Source organism: Mesocricetus auratus, unplaced genomic scaffold (genome assembly GCF_017639785.1).
Source record: "Mesocricetus auratus isolate SY011 unplaced genomic scaffold, BCM_Maur_2.0 Super-Scaffold_2245, whole genome shotgun sequence".
In the NCBI taxonomy this organism is placed as follows: Eukaryota; Metazoa; Chordata; class Mammalia; order Rodentia; family Cricetidae; genus Mesocricetus; species Mesocricetus auratus.
In genome coordinates this window covers 266,638-293,448 of record NW_024429180.1, presented here as the reverse complement: position 1 = coordinate 293,448, position 26,811 = coordinate 266,638, and the positions used below count along the sequence as shown (strand labels likewise).

The following is a 26,811-nucleotide window of genomic DNA, read 5'->3' as shown; positions in this document are numbered from 1 at the left end:
TGTTCAAATGCTTTAGAGACTGCCTCTATGGCTGCATTATAGAATAATAAAGGCCATGGTGAAAGATATTGTTCCCCAACGAGTTGAAGCCATGGGTTGAAATGTTAGTAACAAGATCAGAACTGTTTTGAGTCCTTAAAGTCCCAGGATCTAGAACTTCAGAATACACCATGCTGACAAAGAAATGTCTCTCACTTTTTTGTATTACCTAGATTTTGGAAATTCAAACAGTGTATCACAGGATCCTGAATCATGGGCAAAAAGATAGCCGCTCTAGAGGAGCTCTAGAAAGAGAAATCATTAACAGGAAGACAAAAAAAGGCGGGGAATCCAGAGTTCACTAATTTAACTTTGGGGCAGTGGTCTGGTACTTTGCCCTTTGGAAAACTTGTTCCCATATTAAATTTTAACAGGCAAAAATGCATGCAGTCTGTTCTGTATGCTAGGTCACACTTACAGAAAACTTCTTGTAAACATGCACAATAAAAAGAATAATTACTCTCCAAAGTTTGGCTAAAGCCCAAAATGCAGCAAATCCCTCATACCTGGAAATCATTATTTTTTTTTAAAGAGAATCCATTGCTTACTAATATGACTCAAATGACTTTTTTAGGTTTAGAGGCACAAAGACTATACTGGATATTATCAAAAGTCATTGCATCAACAAAAAGGTTTTATGCCACTTAGAATATTCACTTGTCCTCTCTCCAGTTACTCTATATAATTTTTATTTAAGTTCAAAATAACTAAGAGAAGAGATAATTTTTATTATTTTATAATTAGGATTTGGATAAGCAATCAGAATTACTTTGTATAAACAAAACTATAAAAATTCCTTAGAATGTTCATTATAAAATGTTTTCAGTTCAAATTATATTGTACCTTCTATGTGCTTTTCATCTTCTTATAATTTGAGTCAGTGTTGTTCTTTTAAAATATGTATAGAATGCATAATATTAAGCAAGGTCATATAATCTCAGAAAGAATATCTATATGTTCTCAGATGGATCATATATGATACACATTTATAAATTTAATAATATAGGTATATATTAGAATTTTTAGATATATGTATACATATATTAGAATTTCTAATATACATGCATATAATAAAATGCTTCTGAAGTTCTGCAGTATAAAACAGAGTAAAGAACATGACTTGAGAATCAACATTTTTTTTCTCAACCCTTCTATCAACATAAGCATGTCCCACAGTATCTCTGCATCTCACAGAGCTATAGAGAGTTTGCTAGGTGGTTATAATCAATGGAGTGTCTTAAATCTGAAAAGCCTACTGAAGGTCACATATTGAATGTTTGATCCTTAGCTAGTTAGTACTATTTGGGAAGGTTATGGTAATTTTGGAGACATAGTATAGTTGGAGGAAATAGCTCAGTGGAGATTGTGTTTATATCCCTCTCTCTCTGTTTCCTGGTCCACTGTGATACAGATTCTTCTGCTCTCCCCACCCTGGTGAGATGAGCCATCTAAACTGTAAGACAAAGTAAGTCCTTTCTCCTTTTACCCTTCAATGTATAGTGTTTGTCACAGTGGTACAAAAGGAAACAAAAAAAATAAAATAAAACCTTCATGGTCTGGATTCTCTAGCCTGGTTCCTGTTTGCATTTTGTTTTCTTCCAAAAACTGCAGAAAATATTGTGATATGAAGTATGGAGATTGATCTGAGGAGTTTATGTATGTAAAAGACTAACATCAATGTAAATGGGTACATTTCTTCTGTAAGTGTGACAATTTTGACTCTTGGTTTCCCATATGTCCACCATTCTCAGTCTTCATGTCACAACTCATTCATCATGATGTGTGGGCATAATCACCCCATCCTTAATTCTGCTGCTTTCTTGAACATGACAACTCAAGGAATAAGGAAATAAGATGGTGACAACCTAAGTGTGAATACCGATTATTTTTCTACTTTGGATGGCAAGTTGTTTGTCTTATTCACAGATTTCTCTCAGGTGTCTTCAGGCATCTTTCCACCAACCTGCGTCTATGATTGTTAACTGTGGGTTAATTTCTCATAAAAGAAAATTTAAGAACATGAAATACGATTTGATGGTTACAATTTAAGGGAGGGGACACACAGGTATCTTGCAGGTAGAGACTAAGAACTCCTTAAAAAGTCTGCGGAAAGCGTAGGGTCACCCAACAAGTAATTATCCAGCTACAGTCTAATACTTGTGCTGAGGTTGCTGAAATTCTGACCTGGTGGTATTTACAATTTAGCAAAGATGTTCTGATAAATATAAAGAGAAAAGACACCCTAGATTTTAAGTGATATACTTCATAAAGCAAAACAAAATTAATTTTGGTTCTTCTGTATCTTAAAAGGTTTTTCAAGGCACCCACAACTAAACACTGAGCTGAACTCTGGAATCCAGTAGCAGAGAAGGAGGAGTGATGAGCAAAGGAGTCAAGACCAGGCTACATAAACCCACAAGGGGTTGCTCATGGGCCCCAGACTGATAGCTGGAAACCAGCATAGGACTGTTCCAGACCCCCTGAATTAGGATGTCAGTTTGGAGGTCTGGTTAATCTACGGGGCCTCTGGTAGTGGATCAGTATTTATCCCTAGTACACAAATGGACTTTGAGAGCCCACTCCACATAGAGGGATGCTCTCTCAGCCTAGACACACGTGGGATCTAGTAAGTCCTGCTCCAAATGATATGACGGACTTTGAAGATTCCCCCACAGAAGGCCTCACCCTCCCTGAGCAGCAGAAAGGTGAGAGTCCATAGGGGGCAGGGGAGGAGGGGAGGGAGAAGGAACTGGGATTGACATGTAAAACAAGTTTGCTTTTAACTTAAATAAAAAAGGGAAAAGAAAAAAAGGTTTTTCAGTAAACTTACACTACTTTAAAAGTCTTTTTGAAATGAGGTGACAGAGGAGAAGGGGAAGTATGACTACAAAATCCAATTGATTTTGAAGTTTTATTATGATACACCACCAAGAGACAGTTCATCATAACACTAATTTCCAAGCCCTCAGATTCTTTGTATGCTTTAATGAGCTATTGCATGTCATGAAGAAATTCTAAACTCATACAGAAATACTGGTTGTGGGATCATTTGATGGCATAATGCTGAGACGTCCAGGATGGCCAAACACAACTCTTACCCTACTTTCTCATCTTTTCTTAGCAACTTCTATTATCGTAAGCCTTATTTTAAAGGGCACCTACTAGAAAAAGTTAAGGATAAACCTTACTAATACTCAGTTGTATGTGGAAAGTGAGTTGGACTCCACACTCTGCCATTTTACCTTCAAGAAAAGGGAATGAGCTAAGTGAAATCGTCATCCAAGTCTCTATTACTTATACAGATAATATATGACCTTATTTTCATGAGTGTCAGTTCACTTTGTCACAGTACAACCTTCTAAAATGCTATTAAAAAATAGACTGTTGTACTAATGAAACATTACCAGTGAAGTATAATTTCCTAGAATACTCAGTACTCAATCAAATCGTGACTCCTCAGTGACCACTTTCACACTGCCCATCATAAGGCAAACTGCTGATGCTTGTACCCCATCCTTCTGCATACTCATGGATGGAGATGTGGGTTCTCCACTTCTGAATGAAATTTTCTTAACCAAGACTAGTTCACTATTTCTAGTGACTGTGTGCCATCATTTCACTGGAAACATAAGACCTGACAAAAGCTCTTAACAGCACAAAAGCTTCATAGTATAATTCTACAAAGACCCTCCTCTTTTGGAGTTTAGGTTTTAGTTCTGGATTCTAGATTGAAACTCTAACAAATACCTTCATACCAATATGACCCTAAATTTATAGGTTCATGCCCTAGCAGTTAGAAGTTCACTGTAATTGGGGATAGAACATAATTATAGAAATAAGCTCAAATGTCATCAAACTCATCAGTGCTTTAATGATTGCACTATCCTGCCACAGCCTAGTGCTACATAATGATTAACTCAAAGGTTCACTTTCTCACAACGGAAAGGTTCAAGCCCAAGATCAACATTGGCTCTTTCTGAGAGTGGCCCCTCTCCTGCTTTGAGTTTATCATTTTGTCTCTGTGTCTTTCCACCACCTTCCCTCTTCCTGAATCAGTTATGTTCTCATAAGACCAATGGTCACATTGAGTGAAAGCCCACTCTGGGGACCCACTTAACTGAATTTCAGCTCTCAGTTACAAATACAATTCTAGTCTAGGGTTCTAAGGATTACAACTTCAACCATGAATTTGGGGAGAGTCCAGTCTATTCTGTAATATTGGTGTTAAGGAATTTGCTAGAGTTCAGATCTGCACTCTGCGAGTAACTAAACCTCAGCTCCAAAATAGCTCATTTTAGAGTTATTTCATCCTCTGCTTTTACCTATAATTTTTATATCTCTTTTAAAAATGCTTAAACAGTACATTTTATTCCTGGAGATTACCTTTGTGCAATGATGTGGAAAATGTATTGACATGTTAATCTACTAATGTTTCAAGTTCTGCTGAACATTTAATTTTAAAAATGTGAGGGGGCTGAGCCAGAGGTCTGTTTTTGGCTGCTTGGGAAGCTACTTTTTGACTTTCTACGTGACTTCATTCTCCTCCCACATGGTGGCAGACCCAGGTCCCTGCTCACATCAAGCAATGTGCAGCTTTAGTGCAACTGCTGGGAGCTGAGAGGTCCCAGTTCTTTTTTTTATTACAAATATATTAGCTCAAGATTTTCCTATAAAACAAAGAAATTAACTAATTCAGAGTCATCTCAAACAAGACAGAGATTTTCTAGATGTGCCTGACACTTTCTAAAGTTGGAACCAGCCTAGAAGAGAGAGAAATAGCATCAGAGAGGAGGGAATTAATCTACAAGGTCACTTGCTGTATTACTGTTGTAGAACAAGAAGGAACCAGGATTTTATATGTATATATCCCCAAAAGTCATGTGTGTTTTTCTCTGAAATTATGCTGATGGTAACTGATCTATTAAAAACTTATATAAAAGAAAACTTGCTCCTGGGGAGATTTCTTAGTCATTAAAAGCACTTGCCATGTAAGTATAAGTACTAGAGCTGGGATCCTGAGAACTACATAAACTACATAAGCAAGAATGAAACCCTATGAAACCCTAACTATAATTATAACATGTGGGAAATGGAGATAGGGTATCCCCAGAGCAAGCTGGCTAGTTAGGACAGCCAAATCAGCAAGTTGTCTGTGCAGTGAGACATACTGAGCCTATATATATATATATGGAAGAGAGTTAAAGACAAAAACGTCTGATGTCTATGTCTGTCCTCTACATGCATGCACACATACATGCATATTTTCATATGCATACAAAAACAAAAGAAAGAAAGATCCTGAGTCTTAACTCACAAAGTCTGGATTATATCTTCAAGTCTTACCATGTGTTTCTTGCATGGCCTTGAGCAAATTTCTCACCTTCTTTGAGATTCTCTTCCATGTTCATTCAGTCTAAAATAATGAACAAATAGGCCAGGATTTTAACAATCAGCCCAACCTCAAAGTTAGGCTAACTCTGAATTTTTGAACCACTAGTTTGATGGTTCCAAAATTTTTATTTGGAGTTTTTGAAATCAATACATAATTTTTCATTTGTGGAATCAGAGCAAATGTATTAGGAAACTACTATAAATTGTTCATTAACCATCAAAAATGTGCTTTTTACAATTGGTACTACATTTTAAGGAGTCTACCTATATCTTGCAAATGAAAAATTCACAATAAAATGTGGTAAGTGAGCTGGGAGTTGGTGGTGCATGCCTTTAATTCTAGCACTTGAGAGGCAGAGGCAGGCGAATCTCTGTGAGTTTGAGGCCAGCCTGATCTACAGAGTGAGTTCCAGGACAGCCTCCAAAACAATTCAGAGAAACTCTGTCTCTAAAAAAACAAACAAAAAAAGAAACAAATGTGGTAAGTGAAGTAATTAGTGATATGAACAAAATGATACATTGACAAAAAAACTGTATTAGTTCTACTTAACAGTACAGAGCAATTTCATGGGTGGACCTTCAAGGATGATTACTTTTTTCAAAACAAACAAAAAAGAGAACAGACCTGTATGTACATCAATAGATAGGATAGATCTAAGCAAAGACTGACAGGTCATTTTCATTTAAATGGGATTGTGGGTGATCATTCCTACCATAGAAGTTTAGATATTCAGAAGACCAGTCACAACAAACTCAGAACACATCCCATAATTCCCTCCTCTGCTATCACTTACCAGACTGTTACAGTGCTGTGTGCTCTGTGCTTTAAGAAAGACTGTCTCATTCACTTTTGCACATGAAGCACCCTGTGTAAGAGCCATATTAGAGTATTGTATACACCTAAGTAAGTTACAAATTATAGCATACAGTAAGAGGTAGCTGGGTTTCTATTGAGGCTCTATTTCCTCTTTCAACTTTCCCTGGAAGACTTAATTAAATTTATCCCTATAACATACCAAGAAAAATAGCATTTGTAACCAGTTTATTAATATCATCTTAATGAGATGTACCGCACACACAGTTTATTTCTACACTCCTAAATGAATTATGCTACATCATCCTCTTAAGCTACACAGACCATTTTTGGCCATTGCAATCAAATGGTGTAGGTACACATAATTTTTATTTTTTACTAACCTCTCCTGTTCAAAGTGCATGCATTTCTTCCCAAGATGTTATACTCCAGAACATGCTTTTCCCTTCAGTATTCTAGTATTCAGCTAAGGTTCCAAGTAGTGGGAAACGTAAATGGAAAAATTTTTTGCTACACTAGCATGAGGACATGAGTTCCCAGCTCCCATGTAAAATGTTAGTTTAGGAGCAATATGTACACCTGTAACTTTGGTGCTGAAAGTGTGTAGAGACAAGTCAAACTCAGCGATGCTGACCAGTCAGTGTTGATGTGACTTGGAATGTATAAATATTGACATATACATCTAGCTTTAAGTACCAAAAAAGTAGCTGTTGGTTGCAAAACTAGATTTTCTTCCAACCTTCCCATATAGCTGCAGTCCAATTCATATTGATTGACTCCAAAAAAGGAATACAGAAGTGATTATTAGCACTTCAGCTAGATAACTTTGGAGACCCTTCAAATTATATATGCATTCATGCTGTGATAATATTAAAATGATACTGATAGATAAATAAAAACCGTTGAAGAAGAACATGGAGATTCTCTTATGATAAAGAGAATGAAGACTTGGTGTAAAGTACAACATTGTTCCTCACAAAATTCAAATGACTAAAAATGTAAAATTGTCTTATACAATGTACTAGGTAGGCATTTGACAAATATTTCGAAGGAGTCAAGCTATAATAATAACAAAAAAGAAATAAAATGTAATATGAAGAAAGAAAGAAAAGCAGAAAGGAAAGATGACTCCAGAACTCTGTATTTAGGTTTTATAAAAAATTTCCTCAACATTAAGCAAGCATTGCCATGATTATTAAAAGAAAATTGGTCCTCTTCCTTCAGTCACCGCTGGTTTCATTTTGACTGTGTTGTCACCCCTCTAACCACGATTTCTGCTGATAAAGAGATGGGAAACAGCAGACATACCCAGAGAGCAAATGACAGAAAACAGTTATCATAAAGGTAAAGCTGATCATATGACTGAAGGGGAGCATTCAGAACGAACACTTTCTGGAATCTTTATAAAATAATATTTTCATTATAAGCATAAATTTTCTTTATGTAGTCAACTTCACACTAATCCTATTGTCCAAAAAGGAAAAAGCAAAAAATAGAAGTGTGTGGTTTATTACTGCATTTCCAACATGTTGTGCCCAAAAACATGGCAAAGAAAAGCACAGAGAATGAGTCAATGAATGAAATGAATGTGTCCCCTATGGATATGGATTTAATAGTCTTATAAAAATGTATACCCCCATAAAATGTATACCTTTTTTGCCTTCTGTCATGTGTCCTACAGTCACAATCAGTGGTTTAAGAGTATCTGTTTGAGTTTAGGAGTGGCATTCATGATACTCTGATATTAATCTGTAATAGACTCCAAACACTGAACAGCCCAACTGGATGCGTGGGAGAAGTTTGATCAGTTTAAAGCTCACAGAGAAACACTAGCTTTGATTTTTTTAAAGATACATTTGGGATATGGTACTGGGATCCATTACATATTTTATTTCTGAAGCCAGAAGGAAGGAAGGAAGGAAGAAAGAAAGAAAGAAAGAAAGAAAGAAAGAAAGAAAGAAAGAAAATGAAGTTTCAGCAAGTCCTGGTTCAGCTGAACAAAGAAAGACTGCTGTTTCTAACATTTTGTAGTAAATTATAAGAATGGATTACAGGAGTACATTTACTGGAAAGCATTTTGAAGAGAACGCTCTTAGAAAAACAATTTTTTTGGCAAAAATCACCACAAGCTATTCTGGTCTTTGCTATTATGAAGCCCACAGAGATAATTTCTAAAGCAGTTAATGTAAGTGAACACCACTTTAAAAAAATCCATGCTTGATGATATGCAAGGCAGTGGAGACCAGTTTCCAGGAATACAAATGAGCATTTTGCAGCATTAAAACCATCATAAAATAGTGAACCAAGTTTATGTTAATACTGCTTTATATTTTTCTGAACAGATGCTCCAATATTCAGACCAAAGAGTCCATATATGTTAACTGAGAGTGAACTGCAGGCCTTGGGGTGGACTCACTGGTGGAACACTTATTTTGCCTTCATGAGGTCTTAGGTTAAAAAGGGGGTACTGTGAACTCTGGCTTAATGTTGAAATAATTGAGATAGGAAACTATCCAAGAAGTCAACACAAGAGTTCACTAGGTACAGGTCATTGAAACTGAGTCTTTCTGTAAAAGAAGCTTCCAGATTTTCCCATTATATGCTTAGTAGCTTTTTAAAGTGGGTGAAGGATGTAAGTCTTGATAACATTCCCCTGGTCAATACCAATGATTTGTAGTACCAAAGGATTAGTATAAATGACAATTTAAAATGAGGAATGGTATTTCCAGTTTCTGAAAAGGCATCTGATTTGAAAAACAATGCCTCTAAAGTTCTATAATCAGGGCTGAGTTTTTAAGGCAATAGACTAAAACATGCCTTAAATAAACAGTATTCTATAAAAAAACTCCCTTAGATTTCATGCAGAATAATTTATAAAAGTTTTCTCCAATGTCTGAAGTGCTTGGTTTCATTTTTTAAGGCACAGTACAGATTCAAGGCAAATACTCTGAAAATATTAATACTTCTAAATGTTTTCTGCTTAACTCAATGACATTCCATAAAAAGATATATCTGTGGTAATAAGAGCTTTCAAGAAAGTTTATAGGTATTATAGTCTGACTCTCTACTTTCATTATATAAGTGGTTTGGGAACAAAGAGGTATTGTACATCAAATGTGAAATTTTCATTCCTTAGGGAGTCTTTATTGATCAAAATTTCTGTCCCACCTGGTCCTGCAGCTGTTCAGTCCCAAATAAGCACAGAGAGGCTTATATTTATTATAAACTGTTTGGCCAATGGCCCAGGTTTCTTATTGGCTAGCTCTCTCTTAATTATTAAGCCATTTCTGTTAAACTATGTATTGCCATGAAACCTTGGCTTATCCATAATGCTCTGGTATTTCTGGTATGTTATTCCTTTGATGGCTAAATGACCTCTCTCTCTCTCTCTCTCTCTCTCTCTCTCTCTCTCTCTCTCTCTCTCTCTCTCTCTCTCTCTGGGCATGATGCCAGGTTTCCAGGTTGTCAATATGGAATAAACAGTACTTAGGTTCTATAATTAAGAAGTTTCCAGAAAGCAGGAAAACAGCCATAGAACTATATAAACATGATTAGATCAATAATTCATGTTACTCCTACAACACAGGCATTATTACATGAAATCCTTCATCAAATATGGGACACCTTGCTATGAGTTATTGGTCAGATAATCTTCAGAGGTCTCTTAAACAATACAGACTATTGTCATTGACCTTGGTTGCTCATGATAACTATATGGTAAGATTCTATTTCAGAAGACATCACACAATTTGGCTTCATTACATAGAGAATCTCACACTAATCCAGAATCTTTCATCCTGATGGCTAGCTCTCATAGTGCTAGAAGATGCTATATAGGCTACCAGAGGAGAAAATATATCAATGGACTTATCCAATGCTGTACCTTGCATGTTACAATCCCAATCTGCCAGACAAAATTTGTGCCCAACAGTGCTATAGTGGCATGAACTTCATGAATAACTAGCCACTTTTTGATTGAATATGAGGAGTACTAAACAGGATGGAATCATGACTGGTACCTTAATCTTAGTCAAAAGCCCATTACTGGAAACATCACAATCCAAAAGGTACAACCTGATATTTATATTTTGCTAAGTACCATTGGTGTTAAAGTGCTTTTGAAATATTTATATTTATATACACAGACCTGGGGTGTCATCAAACTTTATTGGAAAAGGTTCTTCTTGTATTAGACAGCAGTCAATAGACAGATACTTAACTGGTTGAATTATCAAGGATAAAAGACTGCATGCTTATCTTTAAATATGACAGATATATTAACCCCCACTACACATAAGGCTCAGGGAACATCACAGAAGAGGAAGCAAAAAAAATGTAAAAGTCAGATGATATACAAGAATTTATGAAATGGTGTCTTCTAGACATGACATGGTCATCACATTCATGAATTCAACAACAGCTGAAGTTACCTGTACAAGATCAAGCCATCCAAAAATTTCTACATAGATCTGATGGAGATGATATTCAGACCCCACCTCTTACTGAGTTGATTGCAGTTGATAGTTACTTGGGGGAGAGACAATCGATCACATTTTAGGATGTAGCCATATTTATTATTTTTATTATTATTATCAAAAAATTAAGAAAGAAAATTCTGTATATTTTTAGGAACATGATGAGTAGAGTTATTAGATAGTGTCTGTTTCATCAAAAGTCACAGAATTGTAGCAGTCCCTCAGCCACAGAATCCTGCTGTAAGCACTTATGCATCAATAGACCTAACAGGCAAACACAGAGAGCATTCCCAACATGGCAAAATGTTATACTGAACACTATTAATAAGAGCAATGAGATATAAGATGAGAAAATTCATAGGACCAAAGAGACCAGAGAAAAAGTTCCTGGAAACTTTTTCATTGAATTTTAAAATTTGAAACTATAATAATGGTTACAATAGCATGAAAGCAATTAAGACAATAATGTTAACAAGAAGGGAGAATCAACATCTGATGAGGATAAGAAAAGAACAGTCAGGAAAATTTGTATCTACAAAGAAATGAGTGGGGCCAATTCCAAATGGCTATAGAAAACAGAAAAGGTACTGAAGAGATGTTCTTGACAGCAGTTAAGACCACTAGCACCACGTAGTGGCTCAACAACCATCTATAACTGTAGTTCTAGGAAATCCAACACCCTCTTCTGTCATCCATGGGTATCATGAATATGGTACACAGACATAGATGTAGACAAAACAGTCATATTCATAAAATAAAACAATAAAATGCTTAAAAATTACATACTGCCGGGTGTTGGTGGTGCACGTCTTTAATTCCAGCACTTGGGAGGCAGAGGCAGGCGGATCTCTGTGAGTTCGAGGCCAGCCTGGTCTACAGAGAGAGTTCCAGGACAGCCTCCAAAACAATACAGAGAAACTCTGTCTCAAAAAACCAAAAAAATTTACATACTTAGCTAAAAACTCTAATTTCTGTGTCTCTCATGAATATTCGTTATTATTGTGGTTTGTGTACTCTGTGTTTATAGATATTCCTGCTCACTAAAATTTATTTATATCCTCAAATTAATACTTGCTTTTTCTCATTCCCAAACAGGCATGTATCCAGTTTAGAATGTTCACATCTGAGACTGAGAAGTGTGTTGTTATGATTTCTTGTTGCTGTTACACTGTAGTCATGTGTCTTGCGGGATATACATAATTTCATATTTTTAGGAGGACTGGTTTGTTTTGCCTTGATTTTTATTGGTAGCTTTGCTGTTTAAAATGGCCCAAACTGTGATCTGGTTTGCCTAACTACAAGAAGACTATAATGGTCCTTATGCAGTAGACTGGTTTTGTTCAGTCATGAGTCATAGAGCTACTGACCATGAATTTAACAGATTCATACTGTGCATTAAACAGAATCCAGTTGTTTAAGGAAAATGTGACCTAGAGCTTACAGGAACCTAACACTGTATCTCTCTAGGCATTTGTTAACTCACTGTGGGTGACTTAAGAGGGTACAAATACCATAAATATCGAGAATCCACTGTATTCTAGTGACATTGCTGAGAGCAATTAACAGAAGCTAGGCAGAAAGTGGTTGAAAAAGACGAAACAAATTAATGTTTGCTACCATTTGCACATGTGAGAACATTATCAAAGTCCAAACCAGAACTCTTTTATTATCAAATGATATTGGCTTGGAGTCATGGAATATATATTTGTGACTTTACTTCCAGTACATATTTGGTTCATGTTTTTGAACATGTGATTTTATTGAATGTAGTTCAATGAATATATGTCCCCAAAGCCATGACAAAAAAAGAGAAAGAAAAATTGAATTCAAAATTATGTGTATTTGTAAATGTCTGGTTCTTAATTTTTATATATTGTTTTAATCCATTCCCTCAGGGATGATTATAATTTTTGAAAAATCCTGTAAGTTGAATCTTCCTTAAGTATATTGGGGAACTTTCAAATCATGTGTTCAAATGTCTAATATCCCCATTACTACTATCTTCATAAGAAACTCCAATGAAGTTTTCAATGCTCAAGACTTCATGGAGCCAAAATTCCATGTGACAGTTGTTGACTCAATGGACTAAGAAAGGAGGTGTACCAAATTTCTGATTTTTTTTTCACATAAACTGGAAGAAAACTATGAAGCAAATTGAGGACAACAAATCCAGAATGTCTCAACTATTCTCCTTAAGTATGAAGGTTTATGCTTGCATAATGTTGTTGGTTACAGGATAGCAGGTGAACAATTTCTGGAGAGCACAGGAATACATACATCAGAGCCAGGCAAAGATACCAACTCCTTGCTATCTATACAGATTTCACATACACTTGCAGATCTACACCCAAGGCTAGAGGAGAAGGCTTGGTATTCTACAACACTGTTTCTCTTGTAGAGTGCCAGGTTTATGTTCCCAGTATTCCTATGGTGAGTCACATCCATTTTAAGTCCATTTTGGGGGAAATGTTATACCCTCTTATGACCTTCATGGCATAAGATATTCTGGTGTTGAACACACAAACATGCAGGCAAACACTGATGCACAAAAGTAAAACAAAATTATTAAAAAGAAGTCCTTTCTCAGTTTGGTTCTATGTCTGAAATTTAAGACTTGATTTTCTCCCCTGAAAAGAAAGTATGGTTTTTAATTACTAGGTTAACATAACTAGGTTTTTTAAGTCAACAAAGTCTCATGAAAAGTCAGTAAATGGCTGTAACTGAGAGCCAAGAGATATGTTCCTAAAAATAAGTGTCACCCATGTTCAAGTCTTGACTTCAACATGGCACAAGTCATGGCCTCAAACTGCATGCACATTGAGTGTTTATCTTTGAAATATTTTCTATAAACCCAACCAAATAGAAATACATTTGTCCACTATTCTACTGTCTCCTGATTTTAATGATATATATTACATTTTCAAGTGCTTGAAACATAACTAAAATATAAATATTATCCTCTATGTAAGTCAGGTACAACCCCTTATAATGAAGATAAATGAAGATGATGATGAGTTTGTTCACTTTTAATCTCAGGACACTTTTCTATTCTGACTAGAACTTCATAACTTCATATTTCATTCCCAGGGTTTTTTGATTGTTTGTTTCAAAGTAATGAGAATTTCTGTGAAAATCAATCAAGAGGTCAAGAGAAAGCTTAATATTGATTTCTAGGACAAGACTGTAATCTAACCAGTTAAATGTCAACATATATTATTTCCATCTCTGAAGGAAATTGGTGATGTTAATAACTAGGATGATTTGCTACTATTTCCCATTATAATTATGTAACAATTAAAATGAGCAACTTTATATAAAAGGTACAAATTGTTAACAATTAGTACTTTCTGAAGTGTAAGGACCTGCAATGTTTCCCTTCTTGTTGAGAATCATCTGGACAACTGAAAACAGTTTGTGACGTTTCATAGCTATGAGGTTCATATATTTGAATACACCAGGGAATGACACTATTTAAGAAGGAATAGGAGATATGGCATTTTTGGAGTAGATGTGGCCTTGTTTGAGGAAGTATGTCACTGGGGTGGGCTTAGAGATTTTGAAACACTCACATTAGGTCCCCTTAGCTACTATTCCAGCACCTGTCTGCATGCTGTCATATTCCCTATCATGATATTAGTGGATGGACTAAATCTCTGAAAATGTAAGCAACCCCTTAATTAAATGCTTTCTCTTATAAGATTCACTTTGGTCATGGATATCTCTATAACAATAGAACAATGTCCAAGACAAAAACATTCTAAGTTTTTTTTGTTCTTTTTCTTAAGACAAGATGTCATATAGCCTGGGCATGTGCTATCAGAGTACATTCATACATTGGGCTAATTCAAGGTAATTTATAATGCACAGGAAAGTTAGTAACATTTGAAAAATGATAGGAAAGCAAGTACTCTCATATAAAAATAACTTTTTTAAATATTTGAATTTGTATTTAGTAAATACATTATAAATTAATATGCTGTTTATATTACTCCTATATTCAGTGTATTCAAACACTAAAATAATTATGTTGACATTATATTACTGCTGTATTAAGATATATTTCTTATTCTTAAAATCCTTTGAAGGGATACTATGCTATTGCAATTTTATAGCATAGCATTTTAATTTTTATTCTTTTCCTTTTGTTGGAAGTGAATTTTTTTCTCACATAATATATCCTGCTTATGGTTTCCACTCCCAGTTCCTCCATATTTTCCCTCCCATCCTGATCCACTTCCTTTCTTATTCATTAAAAAACTGTCTTTAAGGAATAATAACATAATAATATACAATATAGTATAAAGTGATAAAACAAAAATAACATATTGGAAGTGGACAAACAGAAAGGAGCCCAAGAGAATGTGCAAGAAACAAAGACCCACTTTCACACACCATGAAATCCCATAGGAACACTAAACTAGAAGCTATAATATTTGCATTAACAAAACCCATACATGATCAAAAGAACCAAAATTCCAGTATGGATCAGGGAGGAGCTCTATAAGTCCCACCAATAACTGAGGAGCTATTACACTTAGCAGCTATTGTGGCAGGGAAAACCATTATTCTTTGGGGTGTAGTCATTGATATGATGCCCATATCCAGTCAGATACTACACTGGAATGGATGTGATGCCTGAAATAAACGCTAACCTTCATTAGTAAGGAAGGTTTCAGTAAGGAAGAAGTTGGACACTTACTTCACATCATACACAATAATTGACTCTAAATATATTAAAACCAAATATAAGAACTCAAAATTCAAAACACCTAAAATATCATAAGTGTCATTCTACATAACAGTGAAACAATTTCTTTGATATGACATCACAAAGACTGGCAACAGGTGAAAACAGATACTGTGTTTTATCACAGTTGCAGGAATGACAAGGAGCCAATTTTCACAAAACCCTGGGAAGGAGACATCATTCTTTTCCCCAGTTTGGAGATAATAGACAGCAAGATTAGCTATGCAAAGATATCTGCCGAATGTTACCTAAGACAATTGAGCAGTAAAAATGAAACCCACCCAATTCTGCTGCATCCTTGTCTCAAGCAGCTATAATATTCAAATTCTAAGAATACATTTACTGGCAGAAAAACTGGTAGACAAATGAAGCTGGTACAGGGAGAGATGATCACAGAAGAGGGAGCAGAGATAACCTTGATTACGCCTTCTCCCAAATAGACAAGCCTAGCTGCCAGGGTTAAAGTGGGGTGTATTTTCCCAATCGTTTCATTCACCTGCTTGGATTTCTATGCCCCCAGTTGTCTTAAGCCTACTTGTTACTGTTTTCTAAGCCTAGATCCCCACATGAGCTTGGCCTGTGCAGATTAAGTAGTAATGAATTTATACCTGCATAACTAGCTGCCTCACACATTCTGAGGTCAACTTGTTTCACAGCCTGGTTCAAGGATAGTGACTAGATACCCCCTTGCCTAGGCTTCAGATATGGAGACTATTTTGGGGTCATTTTAAATTCCAAGTTCTTGGTAAAAAAGACTAATTTTCCCTTCACAGATGCCCATATTTGTAACAGCTTAGGCAATGTGCTACCATCCCTATCCTTCACAAATGCATATAGACAGTTGTTATTCAAGCAATACAGTATTAAAAGTCTGTTGAAGCTAGAGCCTCTGTCTCAGTCATGGAAAAGACATCAAATTTGTTTAATGGATCTTCTGATTAAATTTGTTGCAGACAGACAGAAGACAGAATTAAATCACTAGTGGCATTACAGACAGCACCAGCAACCAGCAAGAAGTTGAATCTATAAATGTCACTTTGGAAGGAGGAAGCAAGATAAGTATTTCATCTTTTAACAGATTAATTAGGGCAAACAAAACAGCATGTTCAAAAGTTTATAGGATTGGCAAGTTGTGTTTTAGAAAAGTCATTAGAAATCAGCCAGAGTCATTACAATGAGAATTTACAGCATGACAATTGTCTAGACAAGAGAATTAAGGCACTACTGGTTCTGATTTTAATTGGGAAAAAAAGCTGACCATATCACATTGAGTCTAAGTGTCCTGGACTGTAGGCCTGCTGGCACTGGCTGAAAATCTAAACTGCCATTTCCTCCAAGACAGCTGATGGAGAGGAGGGGCAGGGACAAGAACAAGGACTGTGTCAACTGAAAAGAAATAAAGATTGAGAAGATAATTAAGTTTTGCCCCCTCAGGTCAGTCTCCTGTGTGCTTGTGTAGTCACTGAGTTCATATCTCTTGTCCAGTTTCTCTGACCTGCTGGAGCTAGACTCTGGCATTCTGGAAAGATCTTTATTCCATAGGCAGGACAGGTATCCATTTGCCTTAAAGAAAGCTAACATCTTTATCTTTTCTATTAATTTTATTATACTCTAAACTCAATAGCTTCTGGGTTTCCCCATTCTGACTCTTCCCCATCTATGATCAGGTCAAAGCACTACACAGTCACAACACTTCTTTGAGACCTCCTCCTATGCTGAGACTCTTTGGGAGACACACAGAGCTGCCCTGGGGAAGTGTCCCAGACAGGAAAGCACATGAACTGCAGGTGGGATTTTGCCTTTTCCTGAGAACTTGCCCAAGTCATTGCTATCTGCAAAGATAGAAATCTCAGTCATTGGAACATTGTTGTGCCTTCAAAATGTTGTAATTTTAGATGCCAGTGTCCTGTGAAATAGTTTCTTCAGTTACTCCAAAACAGTGGTTCTTAACCTTCTTAATGCTATGACCCTTTAATACAGTTCCTCATGTTGTGACCTCCAACAATTAATTATTTCATTGCTACTTCATAGCTGTAATTTTGCTACTATTATGAATCATAGCGTAAATACATGGCCATGTGACTCCCAAAGGGGTCACTACACACAGGTTGAGAATCACTGCTTTAAAATAAATAATGTAATATATATATACATGAATGTATATATAATGAAACAATATATTTACACAAATTTACACATGAAATAAAAATATTATTTACATGTAATTATTAGTCACCATTGCATACATCTGTAAACATATATTGGCAAATTTATGATGATAAACTTATTTTACATATTTCTTTAAACAACCTATCCAAAGTACTTTTATGTCAGTATAGAAAATTATTTTAGGAGGAAATGAAAACACTGCTCATTTGTTGAAAAAACCCAGTGCCTTTTTTTAATACATCATTTTTCATTTTTAAGAAATTAAAACATCTTCATAGAAAGTGGAAACTGTTCAAGGCTTCTCTCCTATCACTTTATTAATACTTGTGAAAATTGTTAACATTCGGTAAGTGTTTTAAAAAATGCTCCATGCTGGGTTAAGACCAGCTTTGTGTGAACTGAAGCAACTCAGCTAGCCATGAAGCTAGTGAGTGGCAGAGTTAGAATCCCAATGTTTAACACTAAACTAACACGCCTTTAATCCCAGCACTCGGGAGGCAGAGGCAGGCGGATCTCTGTGAGTTCGAGGCCAGGCTGGACCGACAGCCTCCGAAACAGAGAAACCCTGTCTCGTAAAACCAAAAAAAAAAAAAACCCACTAAACTAAATGAATTAATTACCAAATTTTTCAGAGGACTCTTCTATCCAGATTTCTTGGTTCAAGTTTTCCTCTCAGTACATCATTTCTGATGGATACAAATGTCCCATAGGATGTATTTTGACCTCAGATTGTAACACCTCTCACCGAGTGTCCATCCTAGTCTTCTACATTTGCTGATTTTGTCTTGGGTTGTACATAGTCATTCTTGTAACTAAATCCTTCAGGAAAATTATTCCAACTCACATATCCTCCATGTTAATATACCATCCCAATTCTCTCCTTATGTATTTAATTAAACAATATATGCTCATCTCTATTGTTAAAATGTCTTTGTTCTTTTGCCTTTTGGCTCTTTTTCATTCTTTTGAGAGGTCTACCACCCAGTTAACAATCATGGCACCTGGAGGCTTATTCTTAGTTATGAATGTCTGACTTTAGTTTGACTTGTTTCTAGACAGTTCTTCTTTTTCTCCCATTTTTAAAAGTTTTTATATCATTTTACATTCCAACCACAGTTCTCCCTCCCACCCTTCCTCCCACCCCATCCCTGCCTCTTCCTACCGCCACCTCACCTCCCCCTCTAACCCACCCCGAGTCCACTCCTCCTCACAGGTAAGGACTCCCATGAGGAGTCAACGTAGTAGCCAGCTTTTCGTATACTCAAATATTGCATCTGCCTTTTGCCTCAGGACTTTTCCTGCTCTTTTACTTCTGTAAATCTTACTCTTACTCTGTGAACTGCTTTGTAGCTGGGTGGCTGGCCCTGAAGTCCTTCTCTCTTTGTTCTCTTGCTCCTCCTCATTTCTCCTTCTATTTATACTCTTTGCCTCCCAGACCCCCAGACCATCTATCCTTGCTCCTGCCTTGCTATTGGCCATTCAGCTCTTTGTTAGACCATTAGGTGTTTTAGACTAGCAAAGAATCAGTTTCAATGAGTTAAACAAATGCAGCATAAACAAAAGTCACAGACATTAAAATAATATCCTTCAACACATTTCCATATTGATACTTTAGATTAGTTTTCTTCTCCCATCTCATAACAAATAATTCTCTCCCCATCTCAAAATTACATTTCAAGTTTCTCCTTTTTTTCCATTTTATTTTACATTCCAACCAAAATTCTCCCTCTCACTCCCCCACCCCCACCCCTGCATTCCCCCAGACCACCCCCATCCACTCCTCCCTGCTTCTGTTGTTGACAAGCTTCATGCTGAGGGAAGGTCCATCTCAGAAAAGGTATTACCAGGTATACTGAGAGTGACTGTTCTCCCTATTCATCTCAAACATTTTGCAGAGAAGAGCTATTCTTAGATGGCAGAAGAATGAATGGAAATATTCATCTCTAAATTCCACTGTACTGCTCTGACCAAGAGCAAGAAGGGAGCCCAGATTTAGAATACTGCTGTTTCCAGGATCCATCCAGGATCACCTGTGAGGTAACAGGGAATCAACTAGTTGTATTTCTTGTGGGTGCTTTGAAGGCAGTGCTGACTCATATCCTCACAATTCCATCTCCCGATCTCTTCAATTTCAGCACAGATTAAAAAATACAAAGTGAGAGTTTACCTGTGTCCTTCAGAAATGGAAAGCATGTAAGTCATAGCCCTATTAAGAATGGTTATAAAGAACTACAAGGCATTAGGTCAGGTCAGGGGGGTTGTGTTCTACTTTAGTTAGACTATGTACACACAGCACTTTCCTTTGTTTTGATGGAGAATGGCTTCCTTCTGAATATGCAAATACTATAATAAATTAGTTTGTATTTGTCAAGTACATACCAGCAATGAATGAAGTGAGGCAACTTTCAGAGCAGTGGTGACAAAAGAGAATCTACTTCTTAAAGACAAATTTATAAATAATAAATACAATAATGGTATAATAAAGTTTTTTGTATTTCAATACAAAATTAAAAAGAAAAAATTACATCCTGAGTAATTCTTGGATGGTGTTAAAACAAACAGTTGTTTTCTTTGCAGTTGGTTACTGAGTAGCTATGAGCAGGGACACAGATGAAGCCTCCTTTTCTTATATTATTCAAGCTACAAACAGATACATCTGATGCCTCTTCGAAAGTAAATTACATGCTTTATTGATTTTCATAACTCAATAGGAAGAAATTACCAGAATTCAATTGTGTTTATTATGTTTAAAATCTAGCAGTCCCAAATATGAGATACTAATGTTAAGAGAAACAAGCTTAAATACATTTACCACTTTTTTCTGTGCAATTAGTGTACTTCTTGGAATCTAATTGTTTAGTTTTAGAATGGGGTTGCAATTTTTTTTAACTTTGATTTATTCTTTGAAAATTATACACATGTATACACTGCATTTTGATCATGTCCATCCTTCAGCCCCTGCCTCCAACCCACAGAGACCTATCATACCTCCCTCCCAAATTCATATCCTCCTTCTATAATTATTTTAACCTACAGAATCCAATTAGGTTACACTTTCTTATTTCTTTTTCTCGCAATTTACACAAATTTTACACCAATTTATATTCCAGCAAGTTAGTTAGACTATTTGCCCCTCCTCAACTAACATTTGACTATTCATTTGAAAATGACTGATAACTGAAGCTTAGTTGTTACCCACTGTACATTTTTTATGTAATTGGAAAGTGACTTCTGCTAGTACATATAGCTTGACTATGCTCAGTGGAGAAGGCTGTGCGGCCAGTCACTATGTTACAACAAGTTTCCAGGCTTACAGAATGGAGTAGGATTTTTGTGTGTCCCTGCTCTCCACAAACTGATAGCAAGGCCTCATTGCCAAAGACAGAACCCATAGAACTCACTGAACATGTAGAAGTCAAGCTTCTGCCTATATAGAGCATTCAACCTTATATACTGACATCTTCAGTACTGGAAGATATTCTGCATGCTACTAAAGGAGAAACATGCACACCAACTCAGCCCACACTCTGATCTAAAATGGTGTCCTCCCTGCAAAATATGCTACTGAAATTGTGGCAAAAAAGCTTGTGGGAGTAACCAACCAATGTCTTTGAAGGACCACTCACAAGATGAAACTCACACCTAACATTGCTTTGGTGACCAAGAACATGAGACTAGATGGCCTAGGGACCTTGGGTATTGTGAAATACTACTGGTTAGTGTGTGTGTGTGTGTGTGTGTGTGTGTGGGTGGGTGGGTGTAGAAATAAGATAACTCCTAATGCCATTCCACCATACTCTTAGATCAGTGCCTTGGTTAGCCATCATCAGAGAAGCTTCCTTCTGTGGAAGATGTCAACAAATACAGAGATACAATATACAGGCAGTGAGAAACCTTGGAAGCCTAATCCCCAAATAGGATGTGACTATCAAATTCCTCCTAACAGGATTCAGGGAATTCTGTGGAAGAGAAGATGGAACGAGTGCAAGAGCCAAAGGGGATGGAGGATAAAAAATAACAAAGCCCTCTAAATCAGCAGGCTCAATATACATATGAACTTCCAGAAACTGAGTCAGCATGCACAGGGCCTGGGTGGGTCTGCTCTGGATCTATATCAGATGGGGTCTCAGAGCTGAGTGAAGTGGACACATGCATTCATTCTTAACCAAGAAGCTATCTCCAACTGATAATTACATCCAAATGGAAATTTAGTTTGCTTCTAGTCTTACAGGAGGACCAAACTGCTTTCAAGGATAAGGCTGCATTCCTGGCAGTAGATGACCAACAGAAAATGAACTCAAGGTATCATTGGAGATATCTTGTCTCCCAATGTCCTGTAAGGACTTCTTAAAAATTTTATCTTATTTTTGGTGTGTGTACAGGTCCTTTACATACATATTCTAGATTCCAGTTTAGTGTTCTTATGGGATTTCTGAGTGTGAGAAAATGTGAGTCTCTGTGTCTATGCCAGTTTCACAAGTCTTGCTTTTTTTCTTCTATTTGTTTTGTCCTATTCTGGTGTATTAGATTTTGTTTTGTCTTATATTTTATTTTATTATTATACTTCAGAAACATGTTGCTTTCTAATGAGTGACAGAAAGGGGGTAGATGGGAAGAATTGAGAGAGGGGAAACTATAATTAGGATATATTGTGAATGGGAAAACTATTTTCAATAAATGAACAAAAAGAAAGTCACATCTAATAAGTGCCTGTGCTGTTCTCTTGTGTGTTTTAGCACTTTTTTTTTGAGACAGGGTTTCTCTGTATTGTTTTGGAGACTGTCCTAGAACTCATTTGGTAGACCAGGCTCAAATCGAACTCACAGAGATCTGCTTGCCTCTGCCTTCCGAATGCTGGAATTAAAGGCGTGTGCCACCAACACCTGGTCTGTTTTAGCACTTTTAAGGCACCTCTTATTTCTTTCATTTCCCAGATGAGGCAGGAAGTATTCTCTTATTATGAGTTTTCAAATTGTGGTGAAGCACAGTTTACTGTAAATGAGGAATAAATTATAAATCACAGAAAAAAGATTCTTCAATTCTTTAAAGTTCTACTCTAACGATAGAAAACAAAACCCCCAAAAAACAAAAACAAAAACAAAAAAACAGTGGCAGCCTGTTTTAGCCTGCTTTGACTACAAGCAGTCCTGAGTGGCTCTGCTGACTGTGGATCATTTCTTCATTAATCGATGTGGTGGATAGGTATAGAATTACATGATTTTCCTAGGTCACTTTCTCACTTCTATGGCCCTGGAAGAGTCAACAACAACCAAATTACACATACCTGCAGCGCCCGTGCCACAAGCAACTCCTAGGTATCAGGAAAAGAAAGATCAGATGTCCAGCTGTTTGTACTAAGAGAATGCATGTGTTGCCTTCATTGCCAGGAGAGAGAGAGAGAGAGAGAAGGAGAGAGAGAGAGAGAGAGAGAGAGAGAGAGAGAGAGAGAGAGAGAGAGAGAGAGAGAGTATGTGTGTGTCTGTATGCCTCTCATCATCCCTTCATTTGAGAAGTTCTGAGCCACACTCAGGGGCTACAGCTCTACTCAGAGATGACTCACAAAATTGACCTTAAATTTGTATCAATAACCAACCCTGTATAAATGCAAACAAACATGTATAAACAATATTTGAGAATGTGGGTGTCATTCTTTCCAAACTACTTCCTGCTGTTAAAGGGCATTGAAATACCAGGGGGATCATGAAAAAAAAATCTGTTGAAGTCCTTGTTTTTGTGGTCTGCAAGGCTGCATCATCATCTTAGCTGTTTTAGATGTTGGATCACCTGGTCCACTGCTTCAGGTGGTCTTGCTTCATCAAACCATACTAGTCTCTCCTTATATTTAAATTTAGAAGTCAAAGCATTTTCAAAATACATAAGTTGGATTAATTCAGCAGCATTGATAATCAAATGTCTTTTAGCAGTTTTTGTTCCTTTCTTAGCAATTAAACAGTTTAAAGACAACACAACAGTACACAGTATCCAGACTCTCCGCGTATTTTCCTTTCCATGTACTTTTGCCTTTTCCTTTTCTTTCACTTAATACCAAGTATCTCATTTACTAACTGTTACCCATTTTCAGTTCACCCATTTTCAATCTATCCTCCAACTGAAGATGATCCCTCAGGAAAAAGCCTGAAGATTTACTCAATCCACCCTCCAAGTGAGGGCGATCTCTCAGGTTCCCCTTTCTTTCCCAACCTTGGTGATGGGCAAAGGCCTAGAGATTTAACCTGGTACCCCTAACTTGGTACCCCTTTCCAATACACCCTTATAGCCTTACTTGCTGGTCAGCCTTTGATGGCAATCTCTCAGTTCCCATTTACTTTCCTGACCACAGTGGATCAGGTGAAAGGCTAGAGATTAATTCAATACACCCTTCAACTGAAGGTAATCTCTCAGTTTCCCCTTACTTTCCCAACCTCAGTGGATCAGGCGAGGGCTGGAGAATAATTCAACACACCTTCTCCTTTGAAGGTGATCTCTCAAGCAAAAGCCTGGAGATTTGACTATTCAATTTTACTGTTAAAAGTTAAGGTACCTGTTTTCAATTCTTTTCTTTCTTGAGTCTCTCCTCTCCTGGGTCTTCTTTCTAGCCAATCTTTTCCAGTCTTTCCAAGTCTCTCTGGATCTCTGTGGGACCTCCAATTGCACACCAGCACCACAAGCAACTCCGAAGTATCAGGAAAAGAAAACCAGATGTCCAGCTGTTTGTACTAAGAGTCTGCATGTGCTGCTTTTATTGCTAGGAGTGTGTGTGTGTGTGTGTGTGTGTGTGTGTGTGTGTTTATTGCAAGTGCTAAGAGGTCTCTCTCTTGTAGGAGCGAGCAGTCTTATATACAGCACAGTGGGAAAACCCCAGGTGGAAGAGATCGTGTTTTCCTCACGCTAGATGTTAATGTCAGTGGGGCAATGCTGGGGCAGTAAACCAGGACTAGAAAACAGGATGCACCTGTGGCCATCAGCTGATAAACAAATCAGAGACCCTGTGGAGGCTAGGCCCCAACACATACGTATTTTACAAGAAGAGAGCTTGAGATTAGAAAGGGTTCTAGGAAAACAGAAATAATAAAGATCACTCCTTCCATAGAATTGGATTTGGGAACCACTATCAATTTAATATTCCAGGTTTGTAGATAAATTATTCATTCTACACTCACTAAACCATCCTGAGGAAAGGTAACACAGTAACATCTGCTTCTCATGTCATTGGGGTCAGCCTAATCCATACATGTCTTCTGAGACAGGTAGTATGTCTGAGCCGCACTAATAAGAAGATCTACAACCTCACTTCACCCCACAAAATTGCTTTAATATAGTGAAGTAGTTAGGAATTTCTGATCAATCAAAAAGTAATACAGCAATGTAATAACTGTCAGTGATTAATTATTAAAGAAATGATATAAAATCTATATACTACACTTGGGGGAAATTATTTTCACTAAGATACTGTAAATTTATCCATGATAACAACATTCGAAAGTGTTTTTAAAATCTAGCTTTTAAATTCAGTCAAATGTGATGCTACCAGTGTGAAATTAGTAGTGTCTTTGTGTTTGCCACTCTCATCTCTTGCCCACTTCAACCAATCATACCTGACTCTTTACAATGTTACAGATTTGCAGAAACTTTTCCTCCACAGATACCACAGCTCCATCTTCCAAGAATGAACACCCTCTACTCATGAAAACACATCTCTAGTAAGTCAATTGAAACTTTTACTGAGTAGATTGAGAACCTCATTTGTCACTTGGCTAACTCACCCCTAGATTCCTTGATAACTGTATGGTCATGGAGACACAAAATCTGGATAGACTAGGACATGCCAACATTTCAACAGCTTGCAAATTTTCCACTATTTTTATTGTGAAAAATATGTATAATAAAAATTAGGACTGAGCACGCCTTTAATTCCAGCACTCGGGAGGCAGATCTCTGTGAGTTCGAGGCCAGCCTGGTCTACAGAGTGAGTTCCAGGACAACCTCCAAAACAATACAGAGAAACCCTGTCTCTAAAAGCCAAAAAAGAAAACTTAGAACCAAAAATGGACAGACCTATTTTTGCCATTAAAAGTTTAGACTATTCTATGGCTGTTGCAGTCATAAAATCACAAAGAAATATGTAGACAGTTGACTTACATTCAGCAACAAAATCAAACAAACAAAAACCATTAAAAACCAACATGGTGAGATATATAATTATGGATTGGGTTGATTTTGGACTCCAGAATCATGGGTGCAATATGAGTGATGTATTCGCATGTCCACATGTATCTTTAGCACCATTTTTAGACTTCTTAATGACCTTCTTTTGCCGGCTTACAGAGCCACCAAACTAAAGAAGGTTTTTACAGATGGCATTAGTTTCTATGTGATTACCTTTGGGTGGTATTTACTAACTCAGGAGAGTTATTTCCCTTCAAAAACTTTGATTCTCTCACCTAGGAAATGTAAATTATTTCTGCTGCTGATATTACATAATTGATGCAAACACTAAATGCTGAACATAAAAAAGCTCATGAATGTATGAGTACACACATTAACAGGACCCTTCTCAATAGTGAATATCACTTCTATCTTGGGCAACAAAAATAGCTGGATATGTCAATTTATACAGGAGACACCATATGTCTAGTACATATTGTACTATCACTGATACAAAGTATAACACTTTGTCTCTGATATCAATCTATTATAGACCAGAGATGGTGGGGTTATATGACATGGTAACCTTAGCTGGTATGGAAATGTTTTTCTCAAATGGAAAGGGTCTCTCAAAATGGAGAGCATTGGATAAAGAAGTTACTAACTGACATTGGAAAGAGAGACAAACATGAAAACACTTTCCAATCCCGACAAGAAAATTTGGGGGTATTAGAAACTTTATATTTGGGGAATATTAGAAACTTATGTATCATAGGATATTAAAGACCATGGGGAAATTTTTTCAAAATGGGAAGTGGGAAGAGGTAAATATTAGCTAGTAAGTCTGTGGAGAAGCCATGAGGAACAGCACTCACCAGACAAGTAATCTCAGGTCAAACCATTAACTAGCAACTTGACAATAATACCCATAAATATGTGTTTGACAAAATGGTTGGAAACAAATCATTCACTACCACTATGAAACCAACGTTTTCTCAATTCAGGTAATGCAAAGACCCTCTGAGAAACTA

At 36.7% G+C, this 26,811-nt stretch overlaps 1 protein-coding gene across 3 annotated transcripts in view; it reads right to left on the bottom strand.

Annotated features, from left to right (window-relative positions):
- The window catches only part of Fgf14 (fibroblast growth factor 14), a 591,037-nt gene that overhangs the window by 380,975 nt on the left and 183,251 nt on the right, over nucleotides 1-26,811 (bottom strand). The window contains exon 2 of one of the 3 annotated variants that reach the window (XM_021232634.2): nucleotides 5,383-5,452. The exons of 1 other annotated variant lie outside the window; for it this stretch is intronic. In XM_021232634.2, the coding sequence (XP_021088293.1) occupies nucleotides 5,383-5,398 (16 nt within the window). In that variant the 5' untranslated portion in view covers nucleotides 5,399-5,452. Of the gene's footprint in view, nucleotides 1-5,382; nucleotides 5,453-24,176; nucleotides 24,340-26,811 lie in introns of those variants that run through there. One more of the 3 variants, XM_040738136.1, reaches the window with a different exon arrangement.